The 20,326-nt window shown below is 39.6% G+C and overlaps 1 protein-coding gene across 1 annotated transcript in view; it reads left to right on the top strand.

Annotated features, from left to right (window-relative positions):
- Positions 1-19,486, top strand: part of tafa4b (TAFA chemokine like family member 4b) — a 37,284-nt gene extending 17,798 nt beyond the window's left edge. Inside the window, exons 4-6 of the mRNA XM_069148263.1 lie at positions 3,396-3,551; positions 14,648-14,772; positions 16,946-19,486. Coding sequence (XP_069004364.1) covers positions 3,396-3,551; positions 14,648-14,772; positions 16,946-16,957 — 293 coding nt within the window. The 3' untranslated portion in view covers positions 16,958-19,486. The remainder of the gene's footprint in view (positions 1-3,395; positions 3,552-14,647; positions 14,773-16,945) is intronic.
- Positions 19,487-20,326: the final 840 nt, after the last annotated feature.

The raw sequence follows: 20,326 nt of genomic DNA, 5'->3' as shown, positions 1-20,326 counted from the left end.
TAAATGTTTAATCATAACTACATTTTCAAAAATATATATTTCTGGTTAGAAACAGGCCCAGCGCTGACAGACTTTCAAACATATCCACACATATTGATTTGCTCAGATTTTTTTTTTTTTTCAGATTTTTCAGAAAACACTTTTATTATTTTGACCTTTTCCAGCCACATTTTCATTGGTGTTGCATGAAAAAAAATCTTTTCTCTGGGTGAAAGAAAATGCCAGCTGTCCAATAATAAAGAAAAAAACTGAAAAACAACAACAAAAACATAGAACGCTGAAATAACTACTTATATCATGGCTTTGCACTTCACTTACATTTCTATGAGACTGAAAAGGAATTCTTCCACCTCACCATTGGGCTATTGACAGTTTTTCACATAAAAATAATTTACTGCCTTTTATCTGCAGGATGTAGTTTACTATCACTTGTCAGGCTGAATCCTACTGAAGTCAATTACTTCACTGGTTTGTGAGATTAATGAAACGTTGTGATATGTTTTATTGTATAATATTTTGTCAAGTGTAAAAAGAACTGCAAATTTATAATCATTATATTCCAGTTAATAATAGTTACAGGACAACAAACTGTTATCATTGTAAAAATGTTTTTCTGCATGCACTGACAACATCTGAAACACACTGAAGTTGTTTTAAGTGTCTTTGTGAACCAGCCACGGAAAAAAATACCTTTTAAAGTATTGGCTTGAAGAGCACCTTGATCTCTTTGTTTTTTTCTTTTCATTAAGATGCATCTGTGTACCACAAGAAACCCAATGGAAGCTCTATGTATTCTTCTACAGAGATCACTTTCCGAGAAGTCTATAGGCTATCCTCATACCTTACACCGGCCTCAATTTGCCTCAGTTGCATTAATATACTTTGTTAATATTTCAATTGGGCACAAACCATGGGCGGATAAAAAAAAAAAAAAAGGTGCATTAATGAAATTTAGGTGGGTTTATCATCTACTGCTCACACGCATCCTCAAAGCTTTACAGTTTTAAAATACACACAGCCTCTTCCCAGGTCTGATATAGGCAATAAAGAGAGGAGACCAGTGCACCTTCTGACCTCATTATGCCAGCAGCAGACGAGCTGCTCTTTGTTCTCTCTGCTGCCTGTGACACAACTTTTCCTTCACCTGGTTCACTCTCTCACTCTCTTTCTTTCCCACTAACAAGCTGCCTTTCTCTGACACGGGGCCAGCAGATTAAACAGTCTTACCCAGTTACAGCTCTGTAATGGCAGTGGAATTAATTTTCTGTACAGAAAAATAATAATGAAAGATTAAACAAGGGAACTTGATTGTGCTTGAATTAGACTGTCATTTTTTACATTGTTATTTTGTGCTTTAATTGCGACTATTACTGATGTAATTAAGGCTGCGCTGATTGTTCTTGTCCCATTGAGTTTAGTTTATTCTTGATTTTTATCAGTAGATAAAGGCTATATGTGTTTGCGTGCGTGCAAGTGTGTATGTGTGTGTGTGTGTGTGTGTGTGTGTGTGTGTGTGTGTGTGTGTGTGTGTGTGTGTGCGCGCTGGGGTAATCTGGCAGCTGCTCCAACCTCAGGAGAGCCTGAGACAGAGGAGTGAGGGAAATGAAAGTGGAGGGATGATAGTGGAGGGGCGCCCTCAGAGAGCCAGGGATCATTGATGGGGCTCTCTGGAGAAGAGAACAAACAAACTTTAAATCAGAAAGGATGAGAGGGGCCATGGCCTGCAGAAATGGAAACCCTCTATAGAGTGTGTGCTGTGTGTGCTGTGTGTGTGTGCTGTGTTTGTGTGTTTGCGCACACTTTTGTGTCCTGCCCGCAAAGCTCATTCAGCTGAGCATGAAAAGTTTTGGAGTCTGGGTAAAGTCACGTACATAAATGAAATCTGGGCTTATGGTACAGTATAACCAAGGTTTTTCCAAGGCTGTAAAGAGGCTTATAGGTAGTAATGTCGCCAGCAGGGTTTGCTGTGCTCGGGAAACGGTGCCAGACACTCTCGGGAGTGCACAGCAAGCTTTGAGAGGAAAGATAAGGCAGCTGGAATCCATTCAGAAGCCATAAGCAAAGATTAGATTCACTAAACATTGTACCCAACAGTTGTGGCCGGCGCATTTTCCTTTAGGTGGGCACAAAAACACTTATGCTAAGGGATCATGGGTTTAATGTGCTGAGTGAAATATAACAGTGACATAGATACTCTGCAGTGCACACTTCTAAACATCGACATGCTGCATAAGCCTATTTACACATTATCCTTCCAGCATTGTCATGTACGTGTGACAGATGTAATGAGGTTAGAATACAAACTGCTACATACATGACTGTCCTTGTAAGCTTTTTTCATAAGACAAAGCCATCTTTTAGCAGGCAGACAACCCTGGTTTGTTTGACAAAACACAATTATGCCTGAATCATCAAGGACAGATTAAAAACTATTTGATTATGCAGAAAAATATTACAAAATATAGTAACGGTGACATCGCACACACTCAAAGACACATTTTGCCAGTGGGCAGAAAGCTTTGGGTTAAAACTGATGTTAAGTTAAGCTTGCCCCTCTGTCCCATTACTGTCAGGAGAATGTTATAATTAACCAGACCAAGGTCCCCGGGAAGTGTGGGGATAATCAAGAGAGATTAGATGTTGTTTGTGTGTTAGAGGTGTCAGGTAAAAGGCAATTATCCTCATCTGAATTATGACTTTCATGAACACGCAGGAGCGAACACACTCAAGTGCAGAGAAGCCAACACACACACACGCACGCACGCACGCACGCACGCACGCACGCACACACACACACACACACACACACACACACACACGTGCAGGGAGACAGACAAACATAAACATAAATGCAGATTCAGATTTAACAGTAAAGGTTCTGGCCAGAACCTTTAATAATTAAAGTGTATCCTATTAGTGGGTTGCTTCATTACATGACTCTCTAATGAAATGTGCATGCCTGTGTTCAGATCAAGTGGTTTATTTTGTCTGAGAGGAATCAGAAGAAATATTTTTTTCAGCATTTCCTGCTCTCAATGTTTAGGTTTTTTTTTTTCTACACACACTGACAACAACAAAGGTGCCTCTGTGACAAAGTTAACAAGGGTACTGGGCTGACAATAAAAGCAAAGTATCACTAAACCGTTTTTACTTATGAATCAAAGACTGAGACTGGAATAAATTGAGGAGTTTAAGCAAAAGTAAATAATTCAGCAGATTTGTTTAATCCTCAGGAAAGCTGGCGTACATTTGATTGTTATTTGCGGCAAAAATGTATTTGAACTGAAACTCGATTACTTGTGGCAACAAACCATCAAAAATACAAATAAAGTACCCTTCAAAGTCTATGAATTTCTAACAAATAATTGTCTTTCTTTCTTTCTCTCTCTCAACAGTGTCATATCAGGTGAAGCAGGGCACATGTGAGGTGGTGGCCATCCATCGCTGCTGTAATAAGAATAAGATTGAGGAGCGCTCTCAAACCGTCAAGTGTTCCTGTTTCCCGGGGCAGGTCGCTGGCACCACCAGAGCCAGACCCTCCTGTGTGGAAGGTAAAAAACACCACTGATATCTGAAATACGAATTTACCGTGTGAACATGTGTGTCGGATCCCCTGTGTCCTCTCAAGGCATCATTTCCAAAGGCTGCAAATGTATCCACATAACCAGACATGAATATTTCTTGAAATTGGAACGGGAGAATGCATGTTCATTCACGTGTAAAAATAGCAATTTGTATGAATTAGTTTGACAGTGAATCTAGTAGAGCTGCTCATTGACCAACAGGCTAAGTGAGAGTTCAGACTGAAATCAGCCCTGTGTGAAAACAACACAACAGGCTGAGTTGGAGTTGCCTCTTGAAACACATAAACATGATTTGGTCAGCTGCAACATCTCTACTTCAACTGCAACTACATTAACCTCTTGAACCCCTAACTTTCCTTGAAATGATCCTTAAGTAGCTGTAATGGGAAATCTCCACGCTGTAAAAAAAACACTGTATATTTTCTATATGCATGTTGAAATTCCATTTAATAATGACAGGAAAATCTTCAAACCCAAAGTGTGCGTTTATGGCTGTTTCTGTGTCTTGTGCATCATTTTGTAGACATCTCTCCACAATACTCAGTAGGGGCTTCTCCATTTCTGCCAGCCCTATTTGGTATCTATTGGAAACCTTGGGAACATGACGAGAATTGAAAATGAAGGTTTAGTAGCTTTTGGACAGTGCTTGGCTGCACAACATGTTTTTGTAATAATTGACGCACTGCTGAATCCGACAGGGTCACAGAGGCTAAAAATGTTTTTAATCATCTTGCATCATTAACGTGGCTACATGAAACTTCTCACCTAAAACAAATCATTACAGGATTAATTTTCAAATATTAGTAACATAAATAAAGGAGTCAGTTGCAGAAAAGATTAATAGGTTGTGCTTTATTTTAAATTGCTGCCAGGTTGGATTTTGTAAGAAATATTACTTTTTTATGGGACACTGCTCCTCTTCTAACACAAACTGAGTTACACCTTTCAAAAGTGCGTGAGAGCATTAAAAGCTCCTCAGTGAAGCCACACAGTACAGAAACAGACAAGGAATAAATGTCCACACTAACTGCAAGTTAGCTGGAAAGTTACTGTAATGTTTCATCGGGCTACATATACAGCATAGCATTTGAGCACCTTTGAAAAAGTGTGTTTTTCAGAGTATACTGTTGGGACAAATAATTGTATAAAACTGCAACGCAGACAGTTTGTGCTTTGTAGTGTCCCAAAGAATATATATCATGAAAGCCACTAATGCAAGTAATGGAAGCCATGTTGCCAGTGTCTGCTTGCCTTCCTATTCCCCCATACCATATGAATGGAAAAACAACTATATGACATCATGCTGGAAATTTAAACTGCATTTTAAAAAGCTTGATCATACATGGGACAGCTCTCAGTTTCATATATATTAAGGCAACCTGAATAGACGACAGATGGTGACAGAAAGACTGTTTTTGTTCTAATGTTTCTTATGCGTCCAGAAAACATTTGTTTAGTTAGTAAGAAGAAAGCTTTTTTGAAAATCAAATTATTATGATTTTGGGTCCAGAATACATGTAAAATGTATTTGGAGGCCAAAAATCAAGCAAACTAACTATCCATATCCTACCCACACATGCACAGCCGGCATATCCATACATATAGTAGATGTGTCAGCGTCTGTTTACACATGCTGTGTGCTGCATGTGTGACTGCAGAGATGATAGACAGATGAAAGCTGTGGGTTACTTTCATAGACCTTTGTTGCACCCGTTTGTCCGCTCCGAGAGCTCATGCCCAGCAAGAAACAAGTGGTGTCACTGACCCCTATCATCCGCCGACACTCCGCTGAGATCAAACACACAGTGCCAGCCAACCTGATCCAATCACGCTGTATTAGTCCCCTACCAGAGCAAAATACATGGTTGCCTCATACGTGAGTAGAGCCACTGACTCTGCAAAGCGCTCAGGTTATTCAAACTGAGGGTCAGTCAGGGGGGATGGAGGGAGGCTGGAAACTGATTACACACTCACAAACAAAATAAAACCACATAAACAGAGACTTTGATGTGAAATATGCAGCAAAACATAAACTGGTGTGTTTTAGCTCATCGCTTTTTAAAAGTTTTTGTTTGTTTATTTCCCATGAAAAATAGAGCACTGACACATTATGACCCTAATGCAGTCAATGAATGAAATCGGAATTATCAAGATGAAAAAAAACCAAGCCAAAATACACCATATTCACCCTGCCTGGCTTTTTGTTTACCTCCTTTTACTATTTAGTTCATTAACAGGAAGTAAATAAATCCGCCTGGTAAATAAAAACCTTTCAATATTACAGATTATTTTGTTTAAACAAAACACGTTTTGTCTAAATAACTATGTCTTTTGTTGACACTACCGCTATGTGTGTATAAGAATAATGACAACAATTTCTAGATGTTCTGCCATTAATAGAAATCCAATGTGTACATTGTAGAAAAATGTTGCAGTGTTTACCGTTGTCTTTTCCTCAAACTGTACACTTTTGATGAAGCTTGAAAAATACATTCTTATTGCACCAAAAAAACTATTTAAGAATATACACTTTATGCTTAAAAAAATAATTCTATAATTTGAGATTATATATACAATATATTATTGAGACAGTTGCTTACATCTGTAGGTCTGAGGTTCAACTCCCCCTAAGACCTCTTAGTTACACATAACAGAAGAATAAAACAACAAGGGTTAATTAACTGATATTTTGTCTTTTTGTTCATTGATGCCTTAATGTGCTTCCTCATTGGTGTAAGGAGATTGTCATTTTATTCCTTTGAGAAATAAATAGAACAAACAAATCCAACTTATTTATATTCCATTTTGTATTACGTCTGACTTTTTGTGCTGTAAATGTGCAAGCACCTTCCACAGTTAGTAATCATAACTGTCCATCTGGTGCCCTCAACCTTCAGCCACTGTGTTGCTATTGCCACATGTGACCAGTAGACGGTGCTTTCCCCATTGAAATGACTTGGTCACAAAAATATCTGCTAGTTCATTTCAGCACTGTTTTCACCCAATAAAAGAGTAGATTTGTTTTTTAACCTCTTTGATGAGTTCCTAGATGGGAACCATTGCTTGATAATGATCAAATCAGGCAACCATAGCAAAGATGATTGGCTTTGTAATGAAAGCTAGGATAAATAAGGAATCATCAGAAACTTTGCTAACCTTTGGGAATAGGCATTGCCCTGATTGTTTGTTTTTGGTTGTTCAAATCAAAGAGTTGGTATGGTTTACTAAAAGGAAGAAATGATGCTGATGGGAAGCTTGCAGACTGAAGGTGTGACTGAAAGTCATTCAATGATACACTTTTGTGATGGTCTTAACCACCTTTTCTCTTTCTGACTCACAAAGTCACACAAAGTCACACACACACACACACACACACACACACACACACACACACACACACACACACACACACACACACACACACACACACACACACACTCACACTCTCGCACACAAGCGCACACACAGTTCCGTCCTCACAGCAGTCATGAGGTTTTCTAATTTCCTATTCAGATCTCACCGCCGAGTCTCAGCACCTCTCACTTCCAAATCCAGTGCTCAGCAGCTCTTATCTCGTGAGTCATGCTTGACCCCTGAGTTCACAGATACAAAAGATCTCAGCACATCCAACATTTTCCTACACACACACAAACACACATTCATGTACACACCTCCACGCACGCTGCTCTCACCTTTTCGTGCACTGATAGAAAGAGACAAACCCCTCTCAGTAGCCAGCCTTTGTAGAAAAGCCATAGTGTAAATGGAGTTACATTATTGATGCTGGGTGAAAGAGGAGTAAATGGTTACTGGCTGCCGCACAGTGGGGCAGACTTTTTCAACTGAATCTGTAACAAGAATCTTGAAACACCCTTCTTTTTCTTTTTGTTTTAGAATGAGTAGAGTTTGTGCTTTGTGTGAGTTCTTTTGGACAAATCTGAGTGTAATGAGTTTGCAGAAGTAGAATCGATAACTGACAGAAAACGGACGTTTATAGGTTAATATGTTTTTAAGCATGAGAGAAATCTACTGGGACCACTTATTTGTAAGCATCTCACAGATTTCACATTTGGGGACAAAAGCTATCTTCAAAAACATCTACAGGTACATTTAGATAAAATGCTTTTTTTGTGTTTGTTTACCGCAATTGAGGTTTCTTCAATGTTGTAATAACAACAGAGAAATTGAAAAAACAAACCCTCTTTGTAAGTAAAAGTAGCTTACTGCATTCACAAATTTTGCTAGAGGAAGAATGGAAGTATTAGGTTTATAGTCCTTAAGTATCAAATTACTGATGCATATGGAGCGTTTCACCGTTATAGCTGACATGCAGAGCAAAATGGAAGCATTTTATGTTCTACTTTAACAGTTTGACATATTAAATTAACCCCTATTCTTTCATTGTCAGAATATTTGTAACCATCAAATATAGTGGAATCAAAGTAGAAAGACGAAGTAAATCCTTAAATAAACTGGGATGTGAGACCGCATTTTTATTGGAATCAGGAAAAAAAGGACTAAAAAATGTGAAAGAAAGCGGGCACAGTGACCTGATAAATTCGGTGGATGAGTGGATTTTGTTTGGTGTGTGATATGGTGACAGGCTAACTGTGTTTCATTAGTGGGCCGAGAAATTTAGTTAAGTGTTTGAGCGCACATCAGCCGGCTGTTGTTTACTGCAATATCTGCTCCATAATTTCATGCTTTTATCATTTTGCAGGTCTGCACCCATGTATGTGGGTAACTGTTCACCGTATATAATCTTTTTCTGACAGTTTTTCCAGTGCACTTGTGTTTTCTTGTCATGCATACTTGGGTGTGCTGGCATGGATGTGTGAGCTGGGGCAACAGAGATACAGTGCATTAGTAAAGAGATGGATGCCGCTCTCCAACTGCTTCTGCGCTCCAGGATCACTGAGTGGAACAGTTACAAAGCCTCAGGGTATTCATACCTCTGGGTCCATCCCCAACCTTTCTCTGTTTGTGTGTATGTGTGTGTGTGTGTGTGTGTGTGTGTGTGTGTGTGTGTGTGTGTGTGTGTGTGTGTTTGTGTGTTTGTGTGTTTGTGTGTGTAGAGGTACATCATATTCCCTTTAAATAGTAATGACCTGGGAGCAAAGGCATGGGACTGCTTGTAATTGTGTATTACGTCTTACACTTACTGCACGTTGGGAACTGCACACACGTCCACATAAAAAAACACACAAATGCACCTTTTGCACAACAGAACTGTGCACACATGCAAATACACAGGCACCCAGGGATGCACGCACAGAGGTAAAACTCTCTGTTGCAGTTTATACTCCCAGTTGCTCCATCGAGGGAGTTCAGGCAGTGCCTTCGTAAAGTATTAATGGGGAAACACTCCAACAGACACATGGCTGAGTGCACATATTGTACGTATGCCCTGCCTTACATCAAACAGCCTACATTGGAATTATACAATGGGATATAGATTATTAAATTACTTTTGTTATATCAAAGGCTAATCTATTATTCTTTAACATGTGACTTGAATGACTTCAGATGAAAGAGTTAGAGGTGAAGGAAGTCCCTTTGAACTTGGTGACTTTTTCAATTTCATTACATGAAATACAACATTGATCAGCCACCTTCCTCTTCCACCCAGCATGTCATTGTTGTGTGGTAGAGGAAGTTGGCTGATCTGATGTCTCATTTTCTTCCTTATTGTATCCTAATAAGAAATCATGTGACAATACTGAATAATGTGAGACAGATGAGAGATGGAATAAAGGCTATGCTGTTGGCTATATAATATATACACTGATCAGCTATAACATTAAAACCACTGGCAGGTTAAGCATTAAGTACAATACAAAAGCCCAGTAATAAATCCTCCTTTACTGAGGATAATAATGTTCAGTTGTTATTCAGTCTGATTGAGAGACATGTTGATTTATTTTAATGCATTTTGGAGACTGTACTTTGTGGTGGTGTTGAACTGTAATTGGATACACTGAGAGGTGTTACTTATATTTTGTCCCTCCCATTTAATGTGAATTAGGTTGACAAAATATGAGGAACACCTCTCAGTATAACCCACCACTGTTCAGCATCACTACAAATTACAGTCACCGAAATGACCATTAAAATTAATCAACACCTCTTTCAATCAGACTGAGTAACAACTGAACATTATAATCTCTTATAATATTAGTAGTCTTTTGTATTATAATTAATGCTTTACCTGTCAGTGGTTTCAATGTTGTGGCTGATAGGTGTACAGTGTAGAAAGTTTGTATGCCTGTTTTTTGTCTTTCTTCCTTGGAGTGTTTTGGTATGTTGATTTGTGTAAAAAATGAGAGAAGTTTCTTCCAATCAAAGATTGGAAGAAAGTAACTGTCAAAGATTGGAAGAAACTAACTGTCAAAGATTGGAAGAAACTTGTAGTTTGTGCAATGGGGGTCCGGTTTGTTAATAAACACTTGTTAAATACCTGCGGAGGTGGAACACAGCATGCATCCCCATAGTGTTAATTGGAAAGCAACACTGCATGTAATATTTTAGGATACAGTTTTATATTTGGCCACAGGAAGCTGAACAATATATCAATGACGTTCTCATGTGGGGACCTGCAATTTCATCTTTGTCCACTTGATGTCACAAACATTACAATGACAATGTGAGCAGCAGTACAGGAATCAAATTAACCAACACTGGGTAGGGATGAACGCTCATAGAGCAAACATGGTTGGCTGTTCACAAAAATAGAAAAGCTGTTGCCACAACTGGCATAATGCTGAGTGACATTTATCATGCGTGTGCTAGATTGATATGTTGTGATCAGAAGGACGAGAGACAGAGCTGTAGGCAGCCTTGTGGGGTGAAACCTCCACAGACCTTATTTAGAGAACCCCAGAGACTAGGTGAGAACCTGGGGAATAACATAGCCTCAGTCCCTTGTGTTGCCTAATCACCTGCACCTAAAGCAAAGCACCGTCTAGACATTTGCCCTCAGCTGATCCCATGCTGAAAGTTTGCAAGAGAACTTAAAAGGGAGCCATTTTGGGAGCTGATTCCATTGTAATGAGCTGAGAGTAACTGTGATGAAATGTATGACTGAGCTGTAAACCTTTTTATAATTAGCATAGGCACCTTTCATGAATATAAATGTAGACGCTTAATGAGGCTGATGCATTTAGAGTAGGTAGGCTCAGACGTACTCCATGTGTTATACACCTTTTGCCTGGAAAATGTCTGTCTTCTGTCTATTTCCAGAACTTGGCAGTGATTAATTTTCACTTTCACTTATTGAACGTCATAGGGAAAATGTTACAAGAAAGATTGCAGAAACAAAAGTACCTGTCAATTAAAAAAAAAAAAAAAGAGTTTCTTTAAGAGTCAGTGTGAATGTGTGAGGAGTTCACTGGGAGACCAAAGAACAACTTGTGTTTTGTGAGTCATGACAAAGTGTTCGTGAGGTGAAGCTGTAAACTGCTTCATTCTGAGTACGATCAATACCACTCTTATAAGTAAAGCCAGCAGTTGGTTATCGTAGCTTAACATCATGACATAGACATGAAAACATCTGTGTCTCAATGCAACATCATCTGCCTACCAGCCTGCTGAAGCTCACTCATTAGGCTAACTCGTCTGATATGTACAAAAAACTGAGTGGTTAAGAGAGGCATTGCGGTTTCACAGGGGCTTGTGGGCTGACTCTGATGTTTCCAGGACAGTACTTGGCCAAAAAATAATCCAATGCACAAGATCCCATAACACCATCATGTGTCAACAAGATATATGTTAATAAGTCAGTCTTAGACATGCTGAAGTTGGAGCTCAATACTTTTGGACAGAGCCTGGACAGCTGTTTCACCCTGTTTCTTGAAAGCAAACAAGATAAATCATTATTTCTTACAAGTCAGGTTGTTCATAAAGTGAGGAAATTAAAGTTCGCTGTGAAAATTTCACCGTGAAATAAGAATTTGTTCACCATCAATAGTAGCCACTCTACACATCCACTAGTAGGGAAGGAAAAATACGGCCTCAGATGTGATGATCTCAGAATGAACTGGGACACTGTACCTCTGTAATCTTTTTATCATTGAGCTGTTGAGACCTGTCTTCGACTGCTGTTCAACATCTGAATTATCTGTGACATCACAGGTCACGTACCAGCCCTTGTCCATTTTTTGTGACTTGACAGACAGGTTCTTATGTGTCACGTCTGCCCCACCTTCCTGTTAATAGCATGAGATAAGGTGCAGGGAACTTTATAATAGCACTCAAAGGCCATGCCTATTAGCTCCATATAACACTCTAGCAGTGCAAAGCACTGTCGCCGACACTATAATGGCCACATTAACGAGCATTACACAGCCATTGGCTTTTAGAACCGCTTACTGCCACTGAGCTCATGCATCATAACAGTGTGTTCAACATTATGCCCCATGATAGCTATGAGAGTTTTTTTGTGGTGACTTGGCAACTCTGAGTTAGCTTTCTTTTTCTCGCCTCTTACCTCTCTGCTTCAATTTGTTACTCTCCTCCTCTGTGTTCTCTTTGTTTAATCTGTTCCTTTCGCTACTAGACTCAGTGATAGTCATCCTCAAATGGCCTCATTTCTTCCCGCCCTTCTCTCTGCTTCTCTGAGTTTACTCCCGCTGCTCGTTTCCTCACTACAAAGATGTTTTCTCTGTGAACACTTATTATTTATCCTTGTCTTCCTCCCTCCTCTCTGTCTTTCTCTTATTCAGTGTTTTATTCTTCATGATGCTTTTGAGACTCTGTCCATGTTCCTTTGCATTATGCATTTAAAAAGCCTATTTTCCTGACAATACCACTTTATCTCCTTACTTTGTTGGAAACAATAGTCATCAGAGATCTGACTTTCTTCCTAAACACCATCAGTTCAGCAACTTAGTAAAGTTGGAGAAATGGGTGTACTCTTTTTTATCCCTCTCTGTGTCCACCCAGGAGACGGGAGGATGGACGGATGATGACTTAGGAGCAAAGGAAACGAGTTATTCTCTGCTGTCAAGCTGTCTCCTGTCTAGACAGAGGGTCAGAGAATCTAGAAGATTTGAGTGTCAGCTGCTCAGACATGAGAAAACTTTGGGTTTTAACACCAGATTAACTATAGATCAGGCCAAGTTTGATCCATTTTCTTCCAATGTACAGTGGGGTACAATATTCTGAGACCACCTGGAAAATCTGTCCATGTTTGTGGATGTAGAAACTTTTGAAAAGTTTAACATGTAAAATAAGCAAAAGATCCACTTCATATTTTTGCACTATTTTGTAGGTGAATTATCAAATGCAAGCATATGTGTGGCACTGACCATGTTAACTCCTTTCTTGTCATATTTCCCTGTGTTGTATGTTTCCATTAAAGCAGCATTTAGATGACATTTCAATTTGATCGACTCATCAGAGGCTTGTTCAAGTTTATCTGATTGCAGCCCTTGTTTATAAATATAGGTGTAACTCACTCAGCTGTGAGCATCAGTCTGGTGGAGTCAGGCAGATTAAACCCACTGGGAGATATGGCAGTGGCAATATTCAAGTCTGGGGCTGTTTTGCTATTTTGGAATGCCACTGAATCGACTCCACCCCGACCAAGGAAAAGCAGCACTCCATTCTTTGAAGACACCCTGCACCGTTTAGTTTGCATCCTTTTGGAAGATTCATACTACAGCAAGATAATTAACCCAAAGAAAGCTCAAGGCTTTTCAAGAACTACTTTAAGACCAAAGAAAACCAAGGAGTACTGACTGTCATAGACTGTCCCTCACAGTCACCTGACCTCAATCCTACTGAACATTTATGGGCCAAATGATGACTGAGAAAGCCAAACATTCCTGACATGGCAAAAAGCTCTTTCTTTGTCAGACCGTGCTTGGATAAGATGTTGAACAAAATACGTGGAGCATAAATGCGGCTGTCATTGAAGCAAAAAAGGGGATATTCTGAAATTCATGTACACATTTTAGAGATTCAATTTCTTACTCAAATTGTTACGTTGTAATATTCATTTGTAATGGAAAATTAAATTCAAAACAAATGAATCTTCACTAGTGGTCTCAAACTTTTAGACCCCACTGCACAGAAAATTTGAGAAATCTTCTCATTGTCAATTTTAAAAAGGTTCTTTATATTTTGTTTTTCATAACATTGCATAAAATGCAGCAGAGGTGCTTCCGGAGCTCTTACTGTATATACTTACAAAAAGCAGATAATATATCATAAACATCAATATCTTGTCTTAAATACACAAGAGCTGACTCCTTTATTTGATAGCATTACCTGATCATAATCCTGTTTTTGATCTCTGTATTATGCATTTGGAATAATACCCATTGTCTGAACAATCTTTGTGTGTTGTTGATTTGACCAGAAACAGAAGGCAAGAAAGATGTGGCTTCCTTTGAGTTATGGGAAGTGACTTTCAGTGACACACACATGCAAACACACATCTGCACAAAAACAGAAATACACACAAATGAACATTGGCAGCATTAGAGGAGGGTCGTCTCCCTCTTGTTTTTCATTACTGCGCAAATCTTCATATTTCTCCTGTTCTTTCTAGATTTATTTATTTTTTCTACAAGATGCTTTGTTGAGTGATTACAATAGTCTAATTAAAATGACAAAGATAACTGCCATACATTCTAGCTTCTGTGAAAATGACAGAAAGAACATTTCAGATAAAAAGCACTTGACTTCACTGAGATACTGCAGGTTTGCACAGAACCACTGCGTTGGCCACGTGTTGTCCATGGTGCTGATTTTTACTGCAGTCCCAGAAGTAGATACAGCACCATGGACAGCGCTTGTGACATTTACACCATAGAAACACAGTATGCTGGTGGTTACATTATTTTGGCTGTTTTGAAAGACTATAGTTTATGCAAGCTGTAGATAGATAGAAAATTATGACAATTATTATTGTAGTTCCCAGTGATAAATGCTCCTGTTTATTGTGCTCGTGATGTGTATTGTAAATACTGACATTATCTAGTCTTTGCTTTTCTTCAAATTATATCATTCACTTATTAACCTGCTGTCTTCATCATCCTCTAAACCCTTCACTACTCCAGCCTCAATTGTAGCCCAGAAGTGGTGGTGCCAAATGCAGCCGTGCATGGATGGAGAGGAGTGTAAGGTTCTTCCTGACCTGACTGGCTGGTCCTGCAGTACTGGCAACAAAGTCAAAACCACCAAGGTAAGGAGGATATCTGTCTGGATTTGTGTGTTTATATACATGTGCATGTGCATGCCTGTGTCTGTCTACCAGTATAATTACTGACACTGGTCAATTGTGTGCACAGTTTATGCACATACTACCTCTCACATGCTGCTCTTTTCTTTAAATTTGTTGTCTGTGTTGTCTGTTGTTCTTGTGCACCGTCAGCTACATGTACATATAGCCAATTTTGATATGCTACCATTTATATGCAACGACAAAGCATTTAAAGTTATCAGTGTTCACATCAAAAATTCCAATGACAAACATGTGATGTCCAGAAATGATAAAATCATGTATTATTTAGTGTCTTCCAGCTCGACTCAAATTTTATGTTGATATAATTGACATTTATTTTGAATCAAATTCATTTTCTTTTCTATTTTTTTTTCTGAAACATCATGCCTCAATTAGTGTCTGGTAACAAACTTTCTACCTGATGATGCTGATCTGATGCTAATTTTCATATTGTAAATGACAATATATGAAAGGAAAAGATCTCAGGGCTTACCAATTCAATGAAAGATAGTTTATCAATATATGTTTTTGTTTTTTTTAGACAGAAAAGTCCAACTTAATTAATCAATCAATTCAAACCTATGTAAACATTACAAAGAAACTAGAGAGCTAATCCACAAGCCAGCTCCCTTGTGAGCATTATTTGTGAAGCTGCTTTAAATGTATCGCTTCATACAAGGTTGACATTTTTTTAAAAACTGACTGACTGTGTACAATCTGTACCAGCGTGTGATGCCATGTAAACTGACGCTATTCAGATGAGATAAATTGATTTAAATGAGGGTCCTTCATGGCCCTTTGTAAGCTGTTGAAGTGTGAAAGTTAATTTGCGGGACTGACGATTAGGGTGTGTGTATATATGCGCCAGAGTGTGTGTTGTGGGATAGAGCAGGTGCAGTTTATTTACAGGTGAAATATAAAAAGAGAAACAGTTGGAAGTGAAAGCCGCACAGTCGCCATAAGAGTAATTGCTCGAGAGATGGCATAACAGCACAACATCTGTCGCATTCATTAGAATGCATTATGGCTGGGGCCTTCCACAGAGGCTTCACAATTAAGAGTCATAATTAAATTGGTGAGTGGGGTAGACTGAGGAACAGAGGCACTGCTGGGCTCACTCACAGGCAGTGGAATTAATGACCCTGGGCCTAACACCAACTCTGGGACTGATAGGTGCAATTATCCACATTCTGTTGCACGTTGCCATCTCTCTTCTTTTTCTTTCTGTCCTTTTCTCTCAGTCTTGTCCCTCCAACCCCGTCCCACTGGCCAATCAGCTGACTGCATCAGTGGACAATAATTGTGCATTTGCGAGGTGCTTTATGAGCTGGTAGCAGTTACTTGGAGACTTGGTGGCAGAAGATAGTTGCAATGAGACATAGCTTCCCTGACAACTGCACACAGTGCCCTGCTATCTTGCTTTCTCTGTGTTTTTCTTTTTTATACTGGGTCTCTTTGTCTACCCATGACCTCTTCACACCACCTCAGCATCTTATTCACCATGATGATCTGTATCTGTCCATCTTTCTTTCCCTCCCACACAGCGTAGGCGTGCTGTAGAAAGATGCATAGCCTGCCTGGCCGAGGCATCAGAACACTGTTTAACAAGGAACAGTAAAGACACCACACCACAAGATCCATACTTTCACATGTCCCATTTCACACATCTGACTTTTTGGTAAAACATTTACAGCATTTGCTAAACTGAAAATAGAGAACTGGAGTTTTTTATACATATTGTAAACGCATGAGAGGTTGGGTTTGTCGATGGAAAACAAGTTCTTTTCAATTTCAATTATACGCCTTCAACTTACTGCCCAAATATAAACAAACCATTACAGCTCCAAGACATGTGAAATCCAGCTTTAGCAGTTGAGCCACTGTTAGTCCCAACAATCAGCCAGCCAGCTACACTGCAGGCAAGCATTTTAAATCCAATGAAAAGAACACAGACACAGAAACAGAGAGAAAATTGTTTGATTTTAAATATCCTCCTCTGACCTCTGATTTTCTCTTTCAAATGGAAACATTCCTTCAGCGAGGGCAATGCAGTACACACAGTCACTCCATGTAATTACATGTCTCTGTCACAATGATTCTCTTCTCTTATCTGTGCTATTGTTTCCTTTTTTAGGTCACCCGATAGCAAGAGAGCCACTCAGCCGCGAGGAAAGCTGAAACGTTCCGTGTGGAAAGGATGGATGACTCGAACATATTTACTGTACGATGGGGAAAAATATCAAGGAAAGGACTGCTGTCAGGATATCCATCACAAAACTATGGGAAAATATATACTCATCACAAGCTTGGCCGTGTGGAGCCACACATACAGCATATATACTATGCTGGTTGTTGAGACCAATGGACTACAATCAGGGTACATCTGGACAACAAAGGAACTCTTATTTTCCAATAATGGACAGTGTGGATTGATCAGAAACAGTTGATTTCAAATACTGATTAAGCATTTCAAAGTATATATTTCAACCAAGCATTTGTGGATGTGAGAGACTTGAACTAAGAGCTGTGGTAAGAGTGTTTCTGGACCCGGTCCAGACCTGTAGTCAATATGTAGAAGTTCTATTGGAACCAGTGGAGGTGATTTGGGAAGAAATAAACAGACAGCAGTTCATAACTAGCAAATAGCAAATTAGCATCAAATTGCTCTTGTGGGTCAACTCACTACCATGAAGACTGTTTTGCGGGGAGTCATTTTGCAGTTCTAATTAGGAATTGCAGTAGGATCATAACAACATATTAAAAATTCATGTAAGATATTTACACTAGTCGAAACCATTTGGGAATGTTTTGTTTTTCTAGATTATCTCCCATCTTCTGCTGTGGATGTCACATGAAATCGAAGGTGAGCATTTTGTAAAATGTCTGACACTTGAAGTAGATAAATATGTATATCACATCCCACTATTCCAGAGTAGTTATTGGTTAAAAATGACTCTGACTATTGAGCTTCGCTTATATACAGCTTGGTACAATACGAACTAGTAAAGCGTGATACATCTGTCTCATTTTTGCCCAGAGACATCTCCAAGCTCAGCCTTCAAAGTTATATATCTTTGAACTTATATTATATTCAGTCTGTGACATCTCTTATGTTAACTGTTAAAAGGAGGCCCATAAATGTTCTAACAAAGGAGGAGGAGTTGTCTTTATGTTTTTATTTCACTTTGATGGAATTGTTTTCTTCTTTCTTTCCCTAAATATTCAGGTTCTTAATCTTTAAAAGTAGTGAAAATCCAAAACAATCCAATGAATGGCTTCTTTTTTATCAGGAGATGTTTGTTTTTGTGTGCACATTGCCCATTGATTGTCTCCAAATTCCCTTCCATATCACTGCTACAGTGAAATATACTGAAATAATTGCCACAGATAATGGCAGCTCAGCCTTTTGCAAACATGTTTTTTGTTTTCCTACGGGCTCGATCATTACTGCACGGAGTACAATAGCGTAGCGCCCTAAACAATCATCATGCATCTTTCCATTATATCTATCTATTCTCTTTCTGACACTCCCCATTTCTTTTAATCTTTCTGTCCCTTTATTGTGCCCCCCTCCTCTCTTTTCTGCCATTTTGCTGACCGTAGAAAAGATGGCATGGCTAAAATAGTTTGTACACAATCTGTCCCACCCACTGGATCTTAATTTCTCAGCTGTTTGAACTAGCATACAGACTTTTGCTCCCATACTTTCCAAATCAATTTTTCTCTTATGGACAGATCCAAATGCAAGTCTCTCTTAAACTATATCAGTCTGCCTCCCTGATATGTGAATGTGTTGGGTCATTGTGCCCAGGGGTTAGCCGGCTGGGGGCTGCTCCTCTGTGACTGAGAGCCTCTGCTTTCAGACATGCTGCCTTGTGAGCTATGATAAATCTGTGGGAGCTGCGCCGCTGACGTTCCAGCTCCGACGCTGAGCTCTGAGCCGGAGGGAGCTTGGGGACAGCAGGGCTACCAGTGGAAGGCAGCTCCACTCTCTCATTACTGAGAGGCCTGGATAGCACTGGGCTTCTCTCGGGACCACTGACATGGAATATTTTTAGGCTCACGGTGCAGCGCTGCAGTTAGGCCAGTCACACCACACTGCCCTCTTTCCATGAGCAGCGTCTCAGCAACAATAGTCCATTTAGAGTCAGAATACGATTGTGCATTGACCCACAAGAAAAGAAAAACACCTGCATTCACATAAACCCCCCTTTTTAAAGTTTCATCAGACCTCCCTCCCCAGAAAGTGAAAGTGACAAAACTCAACAAATATAAGGCAAAATATCTCTAGTGCTGTGCAACATCAAACCATACGAAGGATCTTTTTCCTTTCCCCTGCTCCTTCTCACTCTCTCATTCTACATCTCTCTCTCTTTCTCCCCCAGAGATTTCATGTTCTATAGATGAGCCTAGCGCCGCGCTCCCTCCGTCCTACAAGGCTCTCTCCAGCAGAATCAATATTTGAGGACTATTTGTGCTGCTGCTCCCTGGTGGCTGGGGTTTGACACTGCTTCTCCACCCTCAGTTGCAATCGAGTTTGGAAAGGCAGGGAGGATCTGCGAAGGACAGATTCACAGCTCGTCTCAGGTCACCGATACTTAACAAGAAAATCTGCAGAGTGCACCACACATACTATTGTGCAGGCTGGCTGGCCAGCCCTGCAGCAGAGCAGACCCACACTACTCTGCCTTTGCCAATTTATAATAAAGAATTCAACTGAATTTGCCAGAAGGCAATTACAGTATAATTTGGAGAATTTATTATTAACTTTTAATGAAATGTTACATAGCAGGCAGATTTAGCAGACATCAGTGCCGAGCTATACATTGTCCATGCTTTGTATAAAAAAAAAATATTGTTAATTGTTGAAGCTTTTTAACAGCAGGCTTTAACAATGATGAAGAAAGGAAAATAATTCTACTCGTTATTGAAACCGTGCTTACAGACCACAATATCCAGTGTAAAACATAATAATTAAAATCTTGTTTTAAACTGGAATGGGGTATGTCTGCAGTGTGTCAGTGGGAGTCTAACCTCCAACACCCCATTGAGACTGTAAGCTTTCATCTCCACAGGTTAGCAACTGGTGGGACCCAGAGGGCAGGATCCACAGTGGCAAACAAGCAGCGTGGAGGAAATGACTGCAGAATATCATACTAATGAGAGGATAGGCAGTTTGAAAGAGAATGGAAAACAGAAGAATGATGAGCTACCTACAAGGAAAAACAGAGATAAAGAGGTATAGCTATAGTGTTTGAGAGAGGGGGAGTGTGTGAGGAGTATTTTAAGTATGTATTTGTTTATGCACTAAGCCTGGTTGGCTCCCAAGAGGACACTTGCGTCGTCAAACCAAACATTTCCAATAGTCCATCATCACACTCGTTGGCAATTCACACAATCAGTACCTAGAGAGGTAGAAATAAAAGGATGAAACACCGTTGTCTTGGCTTATGTATCATCTTTTGTCAAGTCCAATTTGTATTAGCCTCCAGCCATATCCAGGAAATATGGGTTC

The sequence above is a fragment of the Embiotoca jacksoni genome, unplaced genomic scaffold (genome assembly GCF_022577435.1).
Source record: "Embiotoca jacksoni isolate LCO1_2020_lvr unplaced genomic scaffold, fEmbJac1.0.p SCAF_1, whole genome shotgun sequence".
Classification (NCBI taxonomy): Eukaryota; Metazoa; Chordata; class Actinopteri; family Embiotocidae; genus Embiotoca; species Embiotoca jacksoni.
The sequence above is the reverse complement of the archived record's forward strand: the minus strand, read 5'-3'. Positions and strand labels throughout refer to the sequence as shown.